Source organism: Prionailurus bengalensis, chromosome A2 (genome assembly GCF_016509475.1).
Source record: "Prionailurus bengalensis isolate Pbe53 chromosome A2, Fcat_Pben_1.1_paternal_pri, whole genome shotgun sequence".
In the NCBI taxonomy this organism is placed as follows: Eukaryota; Metazoa; Chordata; class Mammalia; order Carnivora; family Felidae; genus Prionailurus; species Prionailurus bengalensis.
In genome coordinates this window covers 138,468,445-138,486,472 of record NC_057348.1, presented here as the reverse complement: position 1 = coordinate 138,486,472, position 18,028 = coordinate 138,468,445, and the positions used below count along the sequence as shown (strand labels likewise).

General features: G+C 41.0%; 1 protein-coding gene across 1 annotated transcript; it reads right to left on the bottom strand.

Annotated features, from left to right (window-relative positions):
• Positions 1-1,758: 1,758 nt before the first annotated feature.
• On the bottom strand, positions 1,759-16,984 carry WNT16 (Wnt family member 16). The gene is made up of 4 exons (XM_043589346.1): positions 16,426-16,984; positions 16,001-16,242; positions 13,734-14,020; positions 1,759-7,015 (listed from the first exon to the last, which is right to left on the bottom strand). The coding sequence occupies exons 1-4, from the start codon at positions 16,857-16,859 to the stop codon at positions 6,551-6,553; spliced, it is 1,428 nt and encodes a 475-aa protein (XP_043445281.1). The 5' UTR covers positions 16,860-16,984; the 3' UTR covers positions 1,759-6,550.
• Between the last annotated feature and the right edge of the window lie 1,044 nt (positions 16,985-18,028).

The window sequence follows — 18,028 nt, the reverse complement described above, 5'->3', positions numbered from 1 at the left end:
GCTCTGAGCAGAGGAGAGATGTAGAAGCAAATGGTGCCGAAAAGTTAGAAGTACGTTTTTCAGTTGGTGGAGAAGGCAGTGGTGCCTGAGGGTTGCTGTTCTCAGAGGTAGGAGAGGTGGGAGAGTCGGCAGGTGGGGATTTCCTGAGGTCTGAGGAGCAAGCACCCGGCCCTCAGTCCTGGTGCCTCTTCCCAGGGGAATGCAGACAGCCCTCGCTGGCTTTCTGTTCTCCCTGAGGGAGAGGACCTAAGGTTTTACATCAGTAAATGAGCTTGTACTCTTAAAGAAATCTGAAACCTTTTTAGTGTTTACGTATTTGAGAGAGAGAGAGAGTGTGTGTGTGTGTGTGTGAGTGGGAGAGGGGCAGAGAGAGAGGGAGAGAGAGAATCCCAAGCAGGGGGCTTAATCTCAGGAACCATGAGATCATGACCTGAGGCAAAACCAAGAGTCAGATGCTTAACTGACTGAGCCACCCAGGTGCCCTGAAATCTGAAACTTCTGACCCAGGAATGAGGTTGGAAGACAATTCTTGTGGAACTATTAACACCTTGCGAGGGAATGTTAACATTCTCTTACGGAAATAATCTGTTTGGAAGAGGTTCCCTATAATTTTACAGAACTGTGTCAGACACGGATACAATACAGTTGTGACAATCAACATTTTAAGGCTGTAGTTCTCTACTTAGTCAGCAAAGTTCAAAGTAGTTTCTCAAGAAATGATATATTGAGGGGCGCCTGGGTGGCGCAGTCGGTTAAGCGTCCGACTTCAGCCAGGTCACGATCTCGCGGTCCGTGAGTTCAAGCCCCGCGTCGGGCTCTGGGCTGATGGCTCAGAGCCTGGAGCCTGTTTCCGATTCTGTGTCTCCCTCTCTCTCTGCCCTTCCCCCGTTCATGCTCTGTCTCTCTCTGTCCCAAAAATAAATAAACGTTGAAAAAAAAAATTAAAAAAAAAAAAAAAGAAATGATATATTGAGCATCTGGGGGAAAGAACAAGTGTTCAAGCCAGCAAAAGGAGAGAATTTCTCATTCTGAGTAGTGAAATTTATCTTTCAGCTTGTAAAATTATTTAGCCCATACCCATTAAATAGAGGGCATGTTAAAGAGGCTTTATCACATTCACTTTTTCAGTTTTTCCATTTTGCTGGCTTGCCTTGGATGAAGCCGTAAGGAACAAACATTGATAGTCTGCCGGGGAGCTTGAGATGAAGCACTTGCAATGGACAGAACCTTAAACTTACATAATGTTATATGTCAACTATATCCCAGGAAAGCTGGGGGGAAAATAGAAACAATACAACTTACCAAAAAAAAAAAAAAAAAAAACCCAAAAAACAAAAAAATCTTTCTTTTTTTAAAAAAGAAATGTCAGGATTATGTACTAGGAACAAACAGGTAATTGCTAACTTTACATTTTGTATATTTACACCTGTAATTCATGCAGAATTTGAGGTGTACTTAAATGTGCAGTTAAATTTGGCGATACTCCTCTTTTGTCAGAGAACAATAGGGGCTACAAGGGGCCACCCTCCTGCTTCTTGGCTAAACATGGCCGACTGGATATGGGCATGATCACAGGGGCTTGATTGTTACTAGCGTACAAAAGGGAAGGCTCCTTGGCCTGTATTGAGGAGAGCCTCTCCGAGGGTTCAGAACAGCAGTTAACAGAGGGGAACAGGCGGCGCTATATCCACCATTCACACACCAATCAGATGCTTTCACTTAACTCTGCAAATTAAAAAGTCACATACGAAACTGCAGTTTGTGTTGACTTGGTCCACATTTATTATTACTTTCCCTTTACAATCAGTGGGAGAGGCTGCTTTTTCAATCCTGATTTTGTTTCAAGAGGTTTTAATCATGCAAACCACCTCTAGTGGTTTTCCTTTGGATGTGAATGTAAATCGTTACCAATGGTAAATTTCATCCATGTATTAAAAATGACACCTTATGTAACAATTGGCTGTAAGCACAACAATAAAAAGGATGTAAGTATTTATTTAACGTCGCACTAAATTAGTTTGATCTTCACCCCCAGTCATTTCCTTTTGGAATGATTGTTAGGCTCTTGCATAATCCGACTGTTAGCCCACACTGGGATCTAAAATAGCAGGCAGTTTAAATCACTTAGAGCTTAGAAATCAAGAGGCAGTGTCTTTTCATTCTATTTCATGGTGAATTCTAAGCTCTCAGTTCTTCCATCATCTAACTACTGCTCCTCAATCAAGTTTATATGGCCAAACCATGAAGGGACATCCTGTAATTTTCATTTTATTTACAAAGGCCCCAAACTCTCTAAATGGTATACTGCAAACTCAGTGTGTGACAATTTTGATGCTGTGTGAAGCACATGTTGGTGAAGGGCACAGACTAATACATAGAAGTTACTTAATGCCTGGTACGCAGTAAGTGCTAATTAAGTGTTTGCTATTATTCCCTATTTCAAAGGAAATGAGTCCCTGGTGTACAACCACGTCCCCCTTTTCACGCTGCGCCACATGCATTTGTCCTTCTCGGCTCACCTCATCATCCTACTCTGAGAAATGTTATGACTTATCACATCTGGTCTATAGTGAAACTGAAATTAAAAAAAAAAAAAAAAATCAAGGCATCTTAGCCAACTTTCCTTAAGAAGGGCTTGCCCTGAGGAGTATTCCTGGTTCCTGGAGATCAGACTTGAATTTTTCTTCCTTCAAGTCAGCTAAGTGGATTATAGTACTCTGGATCACTAACTAACTGGCTCCAAATGGTTGGTTTAACTCCGCAGTGTCTGGGCACTGCAATGCAATGCAACGCAATGCAACAAGTTCCAACAGCTCATCAAATTGCCTATAAATGAATATTTTGATGGGAAGCTTTTCTGGTTCCACATTTTAAACTAAGTAGAAACCAGACACACTAGTACTGACAGTGCTTGCGAAAGTCAACGTGTGTTTCTAAAATCTCTACTGTGAATATTACATGATTACAAAGCTGCAAAAACATACAGGGTCGTAGCATCTTATATAATTAGATTCTATTTTTACTCTAAATATAGCTATCCTAGTTCTTTAAAAACAAAACGACTATCATCCAGATTGTGAATAAGGAAAGAATGCAGTTGTTTATAGCCAAACAAATTAAAGCGTTTTTTAATGTTTTGCAAGCTACTACTACCAGGGAAATATTTTAATTAGCAAACTTCTTTATCTAGAGGTTATAGATAATGCCATTTGATATGCTTTTCTTGATATCATTTTCAGACAATCATCATTGCCTCTTACCACTGTCTCTATTAAGCATTTCCCAATTTACAAAATAGTTGAACTCCTAAGTTGAAAATTAATACACTAGAGCACCTCCCCTCTCCTTTTCCCCTTTCAACATCCTAAAGGGCATTTAAACAAAAGAAGGCACTTTGTACCCTATACATAAGTCACCGGGCTTTGTCTGGCTGTGAGCCTGACCCAAGTGCTGCCAGAAAGCTGTTTTCGAAACACATCACTGGAGCTGGAGACATCTAATGTCTGTGCTGCCCAGCACCCAGGTACCCTTTAATGTTAACATAACACCCTGGTTTTCCTCCACAGATTCACCTCTTCCCTCCCTTTTCTCAAGCTACGTGGGTTTAGTCGGAATGAATCACTCACTGCCACTTTCCACACTGGATCTGATTGCCTTAAGATCATCCCAATCTCCAATGCCCATTGTGATTGGTTCCCGGATGGACATATTAACCAATCAGAGCCAATGAGTCTCAGAACTACCTTAGTTGGTCATTTTGTGAAGGAAAAAAAAAATTCCATCTCTCCTATAGAAGCAACCAAGAAGAACCTCTCTCTTTCCTTAGAATGAATGGTAGGAGAATGTGAGGTTTGGAGGGAGTGTAGCAGCCATTTAGCTAAGAAAAGAGAAGAGCCTGGGGCCCCTGGGGTGGCATGAGGTGGTGAGGGTCCCCCCACCACCTTGTAGGGCCTGAAGTAGAAGACAACACTGCAGAAGCCAGCCTGTTTAGGCTGGAGCTGGAAAGACCTGAACCGTGGGAACATAGTGTGAGTTTTCAGATCGAGCTCCACGGGAACCAGTCTGGACTCTGGACTCTTCAGTTACTGAGTCAATGCATTTCCTTTAACATTTGTCGGTCTGGGTTGTGTCATCTGTTACTTGCAACACGAAGAGCCCTAAACAATGCAGGCAAAATAGCCTAGATTGAATAGGAACATCTGGGCTCCACAACTTGTATTCCCGAGAGCACCGTGGTGCTACCTGCAGCATGACGGGGAATGGGAAGAAAATGAGCCAAGTCCAGGTTGGCCATCAGTTAAACTGGTGAGAAATTCAAGAATGGCTTCCATAGTGATGCCAGGGAGGAGAAGGAAAAGAAGAAGCCAAAGACACAAAAAGAAGAAGCCAAAGCTTGGGAGTTAGGAGATCCTGCTCAGGCATCCCAGAGAAGAGAGTCTGAGTTGGCATCACTGTCTTCAAGCAATGGCTGCATACTAGCATTTGGGAATTAGAGGCCACCTGATTCTACCAATTGGTTGGTAAGGTAATTATGAAAAGTTGTCTAGTTGATAGAAGAAATTGGTTGTTAATGGGAACTATTCTTCACCTTAAAAAAAAAAGAGTGCTTATTTTAATGCAGATAAAATAGATTTACTGTGCAAAAAAAGGGGGGGGGGCATGAAAATAAGTCTCTCAGGTTATTCTAATCAGCGGATGCTAAAGATTGGTAAACCACTCTTTTAAATAAGTACTATATTTATTCAATTGTCATTTCTGAGATTTTCACTTATAAATAATATTTCTTTGTTAAACTGTAAGGGTCACAATGAAATGTTTAGCCTTGAATTTAATATGAAGCCTGAGACATTTTCCATGGGTTTGCTCTTTTTTGCAAATTATTGCTCTGCCTTGGGAAATAAGATTGAAAGGAAATAGGATGAGAGTTATGGGCAAGGAAACATTTTCTTGGCTTAATATTAGAAAAAGAATATTCTTTCTTTGTCCTTCCTGAACTTAGAAGTTTTTTCCTATAGAATACTGAAATAGTTAACAATTCATAAAAAACATAAGCATCTACATTAAAACACAACCTTAAATACAGCCCTGCAATTTTTTACCAGGAACCTTGTAAAGTATGATGAATATACATGCATGAATACTAAACTTAGAAAGACCATTCGACATTCACATGGAAATGCAGCATTACATACAATATAATAAATATCCAGGATATCAAATACACAAGGTGATCATTGTTTTGATGTAGATTCTTTTATCCAGTTAACACTTTTACTGCATAATTTATTATAATAGCCTTACAAGTTAAACAGAACTAATTAAAAGCAGAATTTAACTAATCTGCTGAAATAACACAATTCTCAATATCTTGCAGCATATTTTAATCTATAACATGTAAAACTGTCATTTTGACAAGAAAAACACATCCATATAACTGCTCAATTAACTTCTTTTTCAATGTTTAAAAAAAGTCAGAGTTAACAGAATGAAAAGAAACAGAAGCTAATCTTATTTCTGAGATAATTTTATCGCCTTAACTCTTGGGCTTTGGCAATAATGTCTGAAGTTTTAATACATATCATCATATAACTTAAATACTGTATTTACAAAATATATAACTTTTTTAAGCAAAATACTGTACAAAATACTGTCTTACATGTTTAAAGGGTGCTTTCCCTTACAATGTATGAAAACCCTTTATGTTTTTACCTTTAAGTTTCCCACATGCTTTCGAGATCCCTCTCTTCTCCGATATTTCAGAGCTGGGGTTTTAATAGTAGAAACTGGTCTACAATTAAAGAATAAAGCCAAAGATAAAAGATTGCTGTATATCTCACTGAGATTTTTCTAGATAAACTCTCATAGTTAAAAGGCACTTAAAATCCAAATCATACATTTTACGTTCTATGTTTAGATTCTTCCCTTTTGCCATAAACATCTCTAGTAAACACATTTTAGGGATACTGTATCAGTTATGAAAATTCTTTTAAATTGCCCTTCTTTTGAAATGCATGAAAGGGTAAGTAAGCACCTTCCACTTCTGTTAACTTTTCAATGTCTGTTTCTATGCACAGTATGATTTCTTCACCCAAATTACTGAGAAAATAAATGAGATCATGTTTACTGTTCCTCGCTGCTATAAGATGCGTCTTTTAAAAACGTCTAATATTAAACCCACCGCTATTGAGTTCCATAACTGAATTCCATAGTCAAGGATCTTATCCTGAGCATGGCCCAGGTCTCCCCGCATGAAGGCTCCTTCTTGTTCTTTCTTGTTTAGGAGACAGATTATCTTCTTGGTAGGTCCATATGTATTTCCAAACCACCAAAGAATGAACCCAAACCTTGTCGACTTTGGTATCCCCCCAAATCCACATGCTCAGTGTGTGACTGGATATCCGTCAGGCAAGGAGAGCGCTGCCGGAGGCCCAAGGGTCTGGGACTTCGGAGGCAGGAGGCGCCTTCCACAGCCCTGCACAGTGGGAGGCACCTCGGAATGGCAGTCCCTTGTTTGTCACTGAGGAGTGGGGCTCAAGGCTGGATGGAGGGGCTACTTGCAAGTGTGGACGTCAGTCATGCTTTCACACCTCCTGCAGCGGACGTAGCAGCACCAGATGAACTTGCACTCGCACCTCTCCACGTGCCTGACCACGTGGGTGTTGTAGCCGCGGCCACAACAAAGGAGGTTGCAGCCGTCCGCGCCCTCTGACGTGCGGTTGCATTCTCTGCCCTGTGTTCCTGGGATCCCTAGTTTCTTGTCCTCTACACAGTAATTGGGAGACTTATTAAGGTAGAGCAGATCATCTTTGCGGATGGGTATCTTCCTCTGATCTTTTTCTCTCCTGCGCATTTTCCTCTTTATTTTGTCTGAGATTTGGACACTGTTTTCATATTTGTCCTTCAACAAATGGCCGATCTTTTCAAAGGAAGACATCGTTTTCCAGCACGTTTTCACAGCGCAGGAGCCGGACACTCCATGGCAGCGACAGTCTACTGACATCAGCTTGGCGACGGCCTGAAACCAACAGGAATCGCATTAAATATCATTCATGAAGTGTCTTACCCAACAACAGAAGCGCGGCTGACCTCACCACTTCACTTTCTGGGTCCGTGTAGTCCTGCACAAAAACGATAGTTTTGAACATAAAGGGTCTCTACAGCTGCTTCAGGGTTCCAGTGTTTTGTCGTTCTCCTGACCCTGCAGAGCAAACGTTTCCAAGTCTAATTTAAAGTAGTGGACCAGGCCAATGTAGTCATCAGGGTTTATCTGAGACACCCGAGGGACACTACTCTTATGTCTATTTTTGTGTTTAATTTCGGGGTGGGAAGATGTTCATGCATGCCTCCATGTTCCTGATATCGCACCTTGCTACTCAGAGTGTAGTTCATGAACCAGCAGCACCAACGTCACTTGTGAGAAACGCAACTTCTCTGGCCCCACTATAGTCCCACAGAATCAGGATCTGCATTTTAATGAGATTCTCAGGGGACTCATATGCACCTTAAAACTTGAGAAGCACTGACAGGATGGTCATCCTCGCCTCACAAGTGCATAGAAGCATCCGTGGAAACTTTGCAAATAACCAACGCACTAATCGCTGAGATTCTGATTTACTTGGCCAAGGTGGGGTCCAGGCAGTGGCACGTCCACAAAGCTGCTCAGATGATTCTAACGGGCATCCAAGCATGAGATCTATGGATTGAGAGTTCTCAGGTTTGATCACTGTAAAAGTCCATTACGTTCACGCGGGCTTGAGGCACCGTGTTATCCTCTGGTCACAGACCACATGAGAAACCCTGACTAATCAACTTAAATTGGTCAAAAGGAGAAGGGGCTGGAGAGTGTGGTTGCTCCCAGCAAATTCTTCCCCTGTTGTGGAAAATTAATTCAAAACATATGTCCTATTCTTGATGGATCAGTAGCACCATCCTAACATAGAAAAGGGATAATATATATACATAATTTTTCAATTCGAAGTGCTGACTTTGGTTTATTCAGCCTGAGGAATTAAATGAAATTACATATATCTGTAAGAGTCCATTGCCTGGCACACATTAAGGTCTAAATAAATGCCCCCTTTCCCTGAAGAAGAAGGTCCGGGAAGAGTTGAGAGAAAATTTTACATGGGGCTCACCGTGCAAAAGCAATAGAGATATTTCAAGAATTTTGGGGTTCTATTCTCTTATACAGCAGGCTGGTTAACACAGCTTCCTTCCATCCCTAGAGGACGACAGAGCAGATTAATAAATCGCCGGGGCTAGCTGTAGCGCTGACGGTCTGTCAGCATGCTGGGTAAAATGGGAAATTGATCTGCCCATTCAATAACTTGGAAATTATGTGTGTCATCTCACCAAAGAAAGGAAAACCTCACAGCTTAAATTCCACTTACAGTTCTTATCACGACTCTAAAATGACAGGGGTTTATGTTTTGCCATTTTATACTAAACTTGACACTGACGTGTTCGTGGAATGTTAGGTTTCCCAACAAATTAACGTTTCTGAACTATCTAATGAGATGGACCATTTCGGACAATTTATAATATTTGCAACCTTGAGTGAGAGCATATGGTATTGATTTGTGCAATATTCGATACTTATTAGTGTTGAAAATAGTAAACAGAATAATATTTAAACCCTGTCCTTTATCGAATAGAGCACATATGCTCTTTTTGAATTCATAAAACTGAGAAGCAAGTAGCTATGTCTATTTCTTAGTAACTCAGGCAAAAGACAGCTTTCAATGATATGAAAGCAATTTATAAAGTATGGCACACAGCTTAGTTACTTAAATTTATGGCATTTGATATTCACAAAGACTTCCATTCTTTAAAATGTCTCCAGGCAAATAAATGTTCAAATTAATGCAATCTGCCTACTTTTGTTCAGATTTTAAGGGCTTGAAGGATATGAGAAAAAGAGAGCTCAGCTAATGCTAGGCAATAACAAAACAAATTGTCCAAAGAAAGCCAAAAATCTAAGAATGTCTGTTTATGTATTTAAACCTGATCAACATTCCTCACAGTCATCACTTGGTGATATAAAACTGCCTCTTGCTCAGGATCTTACTGAGGGGCCAACTTTTGTTTCATCAACCAGTTCAGACATCATGTATGGTGTTGCCAATTTGCAAAGCATGGAGGATGGAGTAGATGCTCACCAAATACAGAATAGTCCAGCTCACTTGAACAGCTTTAACTCACTCTCTGTTGGTGCCCTGAAGCTGAAGAAAGAACTGAAAACCACCTTAAACAAAGGAGTCACTGCCAGGAGAGTCAATGGCATGGAAAGGTCTTGATCCTATGGGGCTCTCCTCCGATTTCTCAGCCCACAGCAGTGTTAGACCACAGAGTTAGGACACATTACCTCCCAGGTTGGAAGGATAAAAAGGTGATATCTAATGATATCACCTGCTGAATTCACATCAGAATTTTGGGAAGATTTTCTTGCTATAGAAAACTAGAATCTTTTAAATACCTGGAGTTAGTTATAACTTTTCAGGGATGATATTTTTAAGTTTTGTTCGATTACCTTTCAATTCCATTATCTTTTTTGTCCTTAACAATAAGTATAAATATGGTATTTTTATCGTGTGTATATTTTATATTTATATTTTATTTATTTATATTTTATCATAATTTTTATTGTATATATTTTATATTACATATGTTTTACCATATATATTATCATATATATGGATATAGATATAGATATAGACATAGCTATAGATATAGTCTAGGATAGAAAGACAAATAAACATCAAGGAGAAGAATTCCAATAACTCGACATGAAATTTAAATGATTATAGCCCAAAAAAAAACTCTAAGGAAGAAACTTGGGCAAATAGGGATTAAAATAAAGCAATGTAATTACCATTAGGACAATTTGATGAAATGCAGAGTCCAAGGCAGATCACACACACACACGCACACACACACACAGTTTAACTGCAGAACTTAGTGTTTCTCAGAGAACTTTTCCATAAATTATTTTACTTGATGTAGATTTACAGAAAGAAATGCCTTGCACACAGTAGGTAGTTAATGAACATGTACTTACATATTATTCCAGTTTTACAAAAGAGTGAACAGCATGGTTAAGACATTTGATTTACATAAGGAAAGTTGGTGATATATGATGTAAAGTCTGGATATGCAGCAGGAGAATTTTAGTAAAACAGAGAAAAATGAAAGTGGAAAATGTGGTATATTTAAGGAAATTGCATGAACACTCCAAAAAAAAGTATATTCTGGAGCTTTTCAGCTGGGATTCTTAATTAACATCAAATAGCCGTTCTGAACTGCAGTGATAGCAGCCATTTTCTGCTAACAGGAAAAGTTAGAGAACAGCATTCGTATGAGTAGTATGTGGTTATGAGAAAATTCCTTTCTCTACTCTAGTTGAGTTGTTAAGGTTTATAACGATATTAACAGAGGAATGTTTTGTTAACTATTGCAAACAGATGTGCACATTTTGGTGGAATATTTTTCAACTATGGGAGAGCAATTAGGAGGGTAGCATTCAATTTACTGGGCTCTTTGTGTTAAGTTTTGGTTTGATGAACTTCTAATGAAGTGAAATAGGAAAGATGTATCATTAATACTTAATGTAAAAATAGAAACTGCTGAGAAGTGGTCTAAGGAGTGACTGGTCCCACAATTTTGATTCAGAGGTAACACAGCAGGCGATGATTGTTTTCCAGTGTATCACTTTATCCAAACTTCACAGAAATGACCAAAACAAAACAAAACAAACTATTGTGGAACATTTTGTTATAAACATTTCATTTTGTCAACTATCAGATGATCTAGTTAAGTTTTTAGGAAAACTGTGACATAAGGTTGGGTGGTTATATGTAGAATTCCTATTCCTCTGACCCATTTTGTCTCTTTCAGTCCAAAAATATATTTGAACCTGCTGAAAAGCAAAACACTTATGTGTTGTTCAAGTACTTATAAATATTCTTGAAACAGGTCAATGAAAATTTGGGGTTGGGCCCTTCCCACTTTTTTGAGTTACTCATCATAAAACAAATTATGGGGTAGGGAAACTTAAAAGTTTATGAGGTGGACATGGGAAGAATGGAAATATTTTAAGCACACCAAAAGAAATACCCATAAATATTCCAAGTCACATTATTCCCAGAAGTTCTGCCCCTGGAAGACATCACATCATTCTGTTAGCCAATCACCATTCAGCAACATTATTCTTGGAGTCATAACTTTAGGAATGGTGTCAGAAACCAAGTGGGAATCAGAGTATTTAAGGTCAGCGGTTAGAAAATCATCTATCCTGCTCACAGCACTACTAAGCGCCAGTACCCACATTTCTCTGAACGCTTTCCTACATTTTGAGTTTGGGATTTTGAGACGAGGAAAATCAACTCAATTGAATGCAGACCTTGAACTTTACTCAGAAGAATATGCCTATTAGATTAAAATCCTAATTGCCAATCTTAAAAATGGAGTTGATTGTTCTTCCATATTAGATAATAGCCTGGAAACCTGGTTGGTTTTTGTTGTGGTGGTGGTGGGGTGGGGGGAGGGGGGTTTGGCTGCCAGTGGAAAGAAAAATACAAAATGGTTTTGAATTGTAGTATTTCATGAAAACAGACCAACAAAAACTCCAGTCCAGGTAACGTTTTGTAATATTTTAAGACTCTATGTAGACCAATGAAGAACAAAAAGACTCAGTAGAGAAAACTCCAAAATGTACACAAACTGCATATATATGTATAGGCTGAATTATTTTCTGCACGATTAGAATAATAGCAAAAACCTCAGTAATGTGAGAAGATTGTTTTTTGCCAACAAACAGTGGATTAAAATTGATGCTAAATAGTTGTATGTTTTTAATAAACTTGGAATATAAATACTAGTTGAAGATCAAGTGGTTACCGAGGCAAATATTGCTACCTAATTAGAAACAACACACAAGACAGAATAACACTAAATACCTGCCTAATGATACTGATAAAAACACAGAATACTGCAGAGCTTCGCAGAAGTTTAGGGATAGCTTTATTCAGGGAATTAATCATGACATGAATTTCCAAGTTTTGTTTTCTAGTGAAATGTTAAAACTCCCTACAAAATTATTTAAAGAATGATTAAAGAAGATTTAAGATCTAAATTGATAATTAATATACATTTGCGGGTCTTTTTAAAGATATTAATTTGACTTAATGTGTTTCTCATCCTAACTCTAGAGTTTTAAAAAATATGTATTAAGAAACACAAACATATATTTGACCTCTTTTATATTCATATGTTAGAGATAATTGTAAAAATCCTTTAGTGGATAATATTTACATTGAAGCAGAACCTCATTCATTTAATTTTTTTTTTTACATGGAAAACTTTAAGAAGAGAGCAAGAATTACTTTATTAAATTTTAAAATTTCTAAACAAAAATATGAAAAGCCTACCTAGCTATTTACTGACTTGCCTAGTTTCTATTTTGCTATTTTGAATCAATATTCACATTGAATTAAAAATTCAAATTTAAATTTGAAGCGTCATGGTGATAATAACATTTATTGAGATTTCTGTTTTCGCACTATAAACCAGAATGGCTAAGTAGAGAAAGCTGGCTGAAACTTGTACCTATTCTAAGTGGGTTCCATTTATTCACTTTCCAAAAATGTAAAACAAATGTAACATATACTTTAAATATTTCTGACAGATACTGCAACTTGTTTTAATTTATTTCAGGAGAATGTGGCAGATTGCAATGACTACTTTGGGACCTTTACAGGTTATTGGATATTTACAATAATATAGGATATGTGCTGATATTCCTGTCCTAAAAAGATTATCACAACACAGAAAACGTATATTCATAAAAAGGTTTTGACTGTTTTAAGAAACTCACTATGAATTGCCAAGTAATTCCCCTATGTTGTAGAACTCAAACTTTATTGTGTCAATATTCATTAAAATAAATATATAAAAGTTAAATTAAGCTACAAATTTATTCCATTTTAAGAAAACTTTAGTATAAAACACAGAATTCATAAAAGAGGTTAATTAGATGGTGGTTCTTCAAATTTAATTAAAGATTAAATTAAATCTTTAATATGTATATATTTAAATATCCATATGTTTAATGTATCTAAAGCTTCTTTACATTTATCTGCATTTATTGTTTTTTATAATGAATCTGTATCACTTTATAATAAAATAACTAATTGTCTTCAAAAAAGATTTGTTTTACCAAAATATTAGTTAGGAGTTGTGAATTCTCTAATGTATCCAAGAATGTTTGCTCGAGAAAGTACGGACGCATTGATCACATGATGCTTAGGAGCCATTTCCCACTAAAAATAGATTTAAAGAAATAATCAAAAGTCATATTTAAGACGGAATTTGATTCGGTACCATTAGGCAGATCCTATGGATCTTATTCTGGCTCTATCGCTAAGGGGATGGAACAAAATCACCCCAAGGCATGTGCACATCTAGTATTTCATAATTAGTGTTCCAGGTAGACAAAATATAAAATCACCAATACATCAACCCCTATCCGATGGAGAACTTAAACTGAATCGATATAGAAGTCATACATATTGTTTATGTATACAATAAACACACATATATATTATACATATAGATGACATATATGTTTCTTCCACTACCAGTGCATGGTTTTAAAATCACTTGGACAGATTCATTCAGAAGTGTCATCCCAGTGTTATTTAAAGGCACTAGATTTCATTCCATTTTCTGATACATACCTGCCTTCCGGCTTCATTGTTGTGTAGGTTCATTGCTAACAGAACTTTGCTTTCTTTTCCTGTGGTGTTTTTGATGGGGAAATCTAGGAACTTTCTGCTGAACCACATGCCATACTGGACATCATCGGAGCAGCCCCCCCAGTGCCAGCCTTCACTAGCTGAGCCGCCATTCTGCAAGGTGGTGTCACAGGAGCACTCGGTCATGTTGCCTGCACTGCATGACCTGGTCACAGAATGCACCAGGCCTGCAGCCATCACAGCATAAATAAATGCTGTTTCCTTGGTGCCTAGAACAAAACATAAATTGCTGAATGGAAGAGCCATACCTCCGTCTGTTTATGTTCATAACAAAGCCTCCTTCTTAACCTCTTAGCAGGAAAGTGATTTTGCAATTACTTTCAATGGATGCTTTAATGAGTACATATTTAGAAAGGACAATTTCATATTGTCTTAGTCTTATAAAAAAGCTACATTAATTTTCAGTATTCCACTTGGGGGCATTTTTATATATTGTACAGCATAAATTCCCCTCATGACAATTAGAATCATCTGTTTATTTTTAAAATTTGAAATGTATGCCAGCACCTAGCTCAGTACTTAATAGACAATAAAAGTTCAATAAGTACATATTGAATTTAAAATCCTTCGCATGGATACAGTAAATGGTAATACAATGCCCAAAGAGTCCAGATTACCTTTATTTTTACATTTCAAATGTGTTCTCACAAAACACAAGCTGAAAAACTTGGTGTGATTTTTGTTTGTGTAAATAATACACGTCAGAATGCAAATTAAAATTAAGCAAAGGCCAAAGCAATCAGTAGATGTTACAGTTTACTTTCACATCAAAGACTGGTCTTTTTTTTTTTTTTCCCCCAAGGATATCATAAACAAAAGTCACTGATATTAATATGGAACAGTTAAATATTTTATATAGTGCTAGCTAATCCTTTTACAGTCTTAAAAGCAATGAAAGTCACCAGCAAAGAAATGAAATGTCACCAGCAAAGAAAAAAAAAAAAAGAATTGTTATAGAAATCTACTGAGTATATATTTAGCCCACCTGCAATAGAGTTTGAGCTAAAAGCTTTGAAAATTAAAGTTCATTAAAACATTAGTAAAATGGGCTAGAAGAGACTCAGCAAATGACCTTTTTTTCTTTTGAGATAAGATTGGAGTAGAAACAGTTGCATGCCCGTTGTCCAAAAAACCTTTTCAACAGCTGATGTCCCTGAATTTCATCAACTAAAACTTTTCTGCTTCTAATTCTCCTTCTTCTCCTTCTTCTCCTTCTTCTTCTTCCTTCCTTCCTTCCTTCCCTCCTTCCTCCTCCTTTTTTTCCCCCTTCTTCCTTCTTTTTTCTTCTGCGGGGGTGCGGGGAGGGGCAGGCCCCCTTCGGAAAGGCGCGCCGGCCAAAACGCAGCGGGGCAAATGCAATACTTTGGCGGCGATGCGTGCAGGGAGCGGGTGGAGAAGGGTCAAAGGAGGAGGGAGGACGGAAATGAATGTGAACAACAACAACGAATCTTTCGGCGCCCAGGTTCTAAAGTTCTTTGAATCTGCTGATATTCCTAGAACAATCCTGGTTCCCTGAACCTTTATCCCTACAGAGTCACTGGGCACGTGGAAGTGGAACTTTGTTTTACTGCAGCTTCCCGCGCCGCGGGTGTGCTCTCTGGAGGGAAGATATAAAAGGAAAGGAGACCAGAGGGGAGAGCCAAAGTAGTCGCGCTCGGGTTAGCCGCACGTTGAGTTGTCCAGGACGTTCCCTTTTACAATCACCGTTATTCTGTCTGCCCCGCGCTCCGAGGTGCCAACAAACGTGGGGCTTCGCTGCAATTAGCCCCTTGTCCAAGGCTCGGTGCGCAGCGGAGCTCTTAAATCAAAGCAGATGCGGCGGCAGCATTCCCTGCTGCCGACATCATGTTTCTCCAGCTGGTCACCCACGTAGGGGGGCGCTACGGGGTCCGAGGGGTCGGCGGGGTGGAGTGTCAGTTTTTCTGCAACTCCCGCCGAGCGCCGCGGGACGGAGGAAGAGCTACAGCTCCTAGCGCCCCAGTCTGGACCTGGGGAGTCACCCCCCTCCAGGACCGCACCTGCACCCGGGCCTGGTTTCCGTCACCCCCCCCCCCCCCCCAATTCTCGTCCACTAAAGACCTCTTTTGGGATTGAGACAGCGGCGGACCACGAAAGCACTCCTTCATTTGCCGTACTTGGAGGAGTTGTCGCCCTCCATCCTGCGCCATCCCCGAGGGTCCGGGACTTACCGCTGCTCAGCTCGTAGCCAAAGAGGGGGCTGGTGCCCGGCTGGGCGGTGGCGGTGACCAGGCAGTTCCATCTCTCGTGTCTGAACTGGCTCCTGCACTCCTGAATGCCCAGCCGCGCGCCCTCTCCGATGCTCGGCAGCAGGTACGGTTTCCTCTTGCACAGCTCCTTCTGGCGGCTGTTCAGCGGCAAGTTGGCGCAGCCCAGCTTCTCCGGAACCCCAAAGGAAGCGATGCCCAACCACCTGTAAGACACCGCCGCCCCTAGCGTGAGCCGCTCCCCAGCTCTCCTCTCCGATCCCAGGTGTTTTGCCAAATTTTGGGTCATCCGCCCCAGGGTCCCCGGCCCTGCTCTCCCGCGTCAGCTGGAAGTCCCCCGAGGCTGGGCACCCCTTTTGCCACAACCCCCGTGCCGCCCCCATACTCACATCCAATTTCCTTGGGCTCCGCAGGGGAACAGCGCGAGCAGGGCTGCCCACAGCGCGCACAGGCGGGACAGTCCCAGGAGCGCCGCTCTGTCCATGGCCCCAGCATGGAGTCCCCCAGCCCCAGCCGCTCCACTGCTGCCCTCTCTCCCCAGAGGCCCGCCAGGCCAGAGGTCAGTTCCCCAGAACCAAGTTGTCCCTCGCCCCCTCTCTCCCTGTGAGACAACATAAAAAGAAGGCCAGCGGTGGTAGGGGCTCTCAGCAGCCTTCCCCTCGCTTGCAGGGAGCAGTTGAAAGGAGGTGGAGAAAGGAGCTTGGGGCCCTCCTCCCGCGCGGAGCTGGAGGTGTGCAAGAGGTGCGGGAGCGTCCCTCGCCGAAATAGGTGAGAAACTTCTGTTGGTGTAGCTGTCTCCATCGCCCCCGGCCTCTCCTCCCATCTCCTCCCCCTGGCCGCGCCTGGAGCCTGATTGGCCCAGCCTCGGCCCCGCATCTCATCATCCCCGGACCTTAAGCTCCCATTGGCTGCGAGCGGGCTCCGCGGGGGGCGCTCGGGCCCGCTGCTCCGGGACAGCGCGTCCAGACCCGGGTGTGTTCATGACCTTTCCTCCTGTCGCGGTCTTCTAAGAGCGGGTCTCGGCGGGAGGGGTATTGATTCAACCCGAAGACTGCCAGGGCCGCTTCTGTCTTAGCAACCCTGGGGGAAGGCGTGGGTCGAATGGGAGATGTTTGAGTTCCACCCACCCCACTCGCATTTGGATTAATTACCCTCTGGGTGGAGTGGCTGGAAAACCTCACTGCCCCCGTTTCTTTCCTCTCCCTCACCTCACAGGAGAGTAATCTTTTTGAGTCAGAGTTGGTACCAAACAAGTTGACCTTTCAACACTGCTTGAGGTCTCAACGTGTCAGGAGACTTCAGATGGGTGAAATGCTGTCAGGCTTGAGGTCGTCGTCATTTAAATAGACATTTATTTATTTATTTTTAGCGAAAGAGAAGGTTCTGGCCTCCTCTCTAATCTACCATATTTACATGGTGTTATGCGATTTCGTTTTCCCGGTTTGTCTTACTTTCTGCAGTCTTTGAGAGCATTGTCAGAAGACGGAGGAGAGAGACAGAATGTGCGAGAGAGCTTCTGGGGAGCTCTAGAGTAGATGAGGGTTGCGTCCCTGCCCTTATCGCCACTCGGTATTGTGGCTCACCGTGGAGACCTTGGACAAGGCTACACACGGAAGACAGTTTAAAAAGTTACTCTTTAAACGCTTCATGTTTGCCCAGTACTGTGGGAATTTATAGACAGTGTCCCTTCCCTCAAGTTCACAAACCAGCCACAGAGACAAGTCTAAAACAAAAGAATCTGAGATTTCACTGAAGGAGAGCATAGAGTCCAGTGAGGCACTCTAGAGCCAAAGAGAGTTGGGAAGCCAGAGAATGTATGGTGCCCGGCAGTTTAGGAAGGCTAAGGAACCAGTGATTTTCAGGATAGAAGATCTCTGGGACAATTGGGAAGGCAAGCTGGACCTGCTCAGCCGTCGTATCCAACAGTCCTGCCTCACCTGGTTGGTGACATGAAATGTTTCTGAGAGGTGTCACCTGCTCCCCAGAGGACTT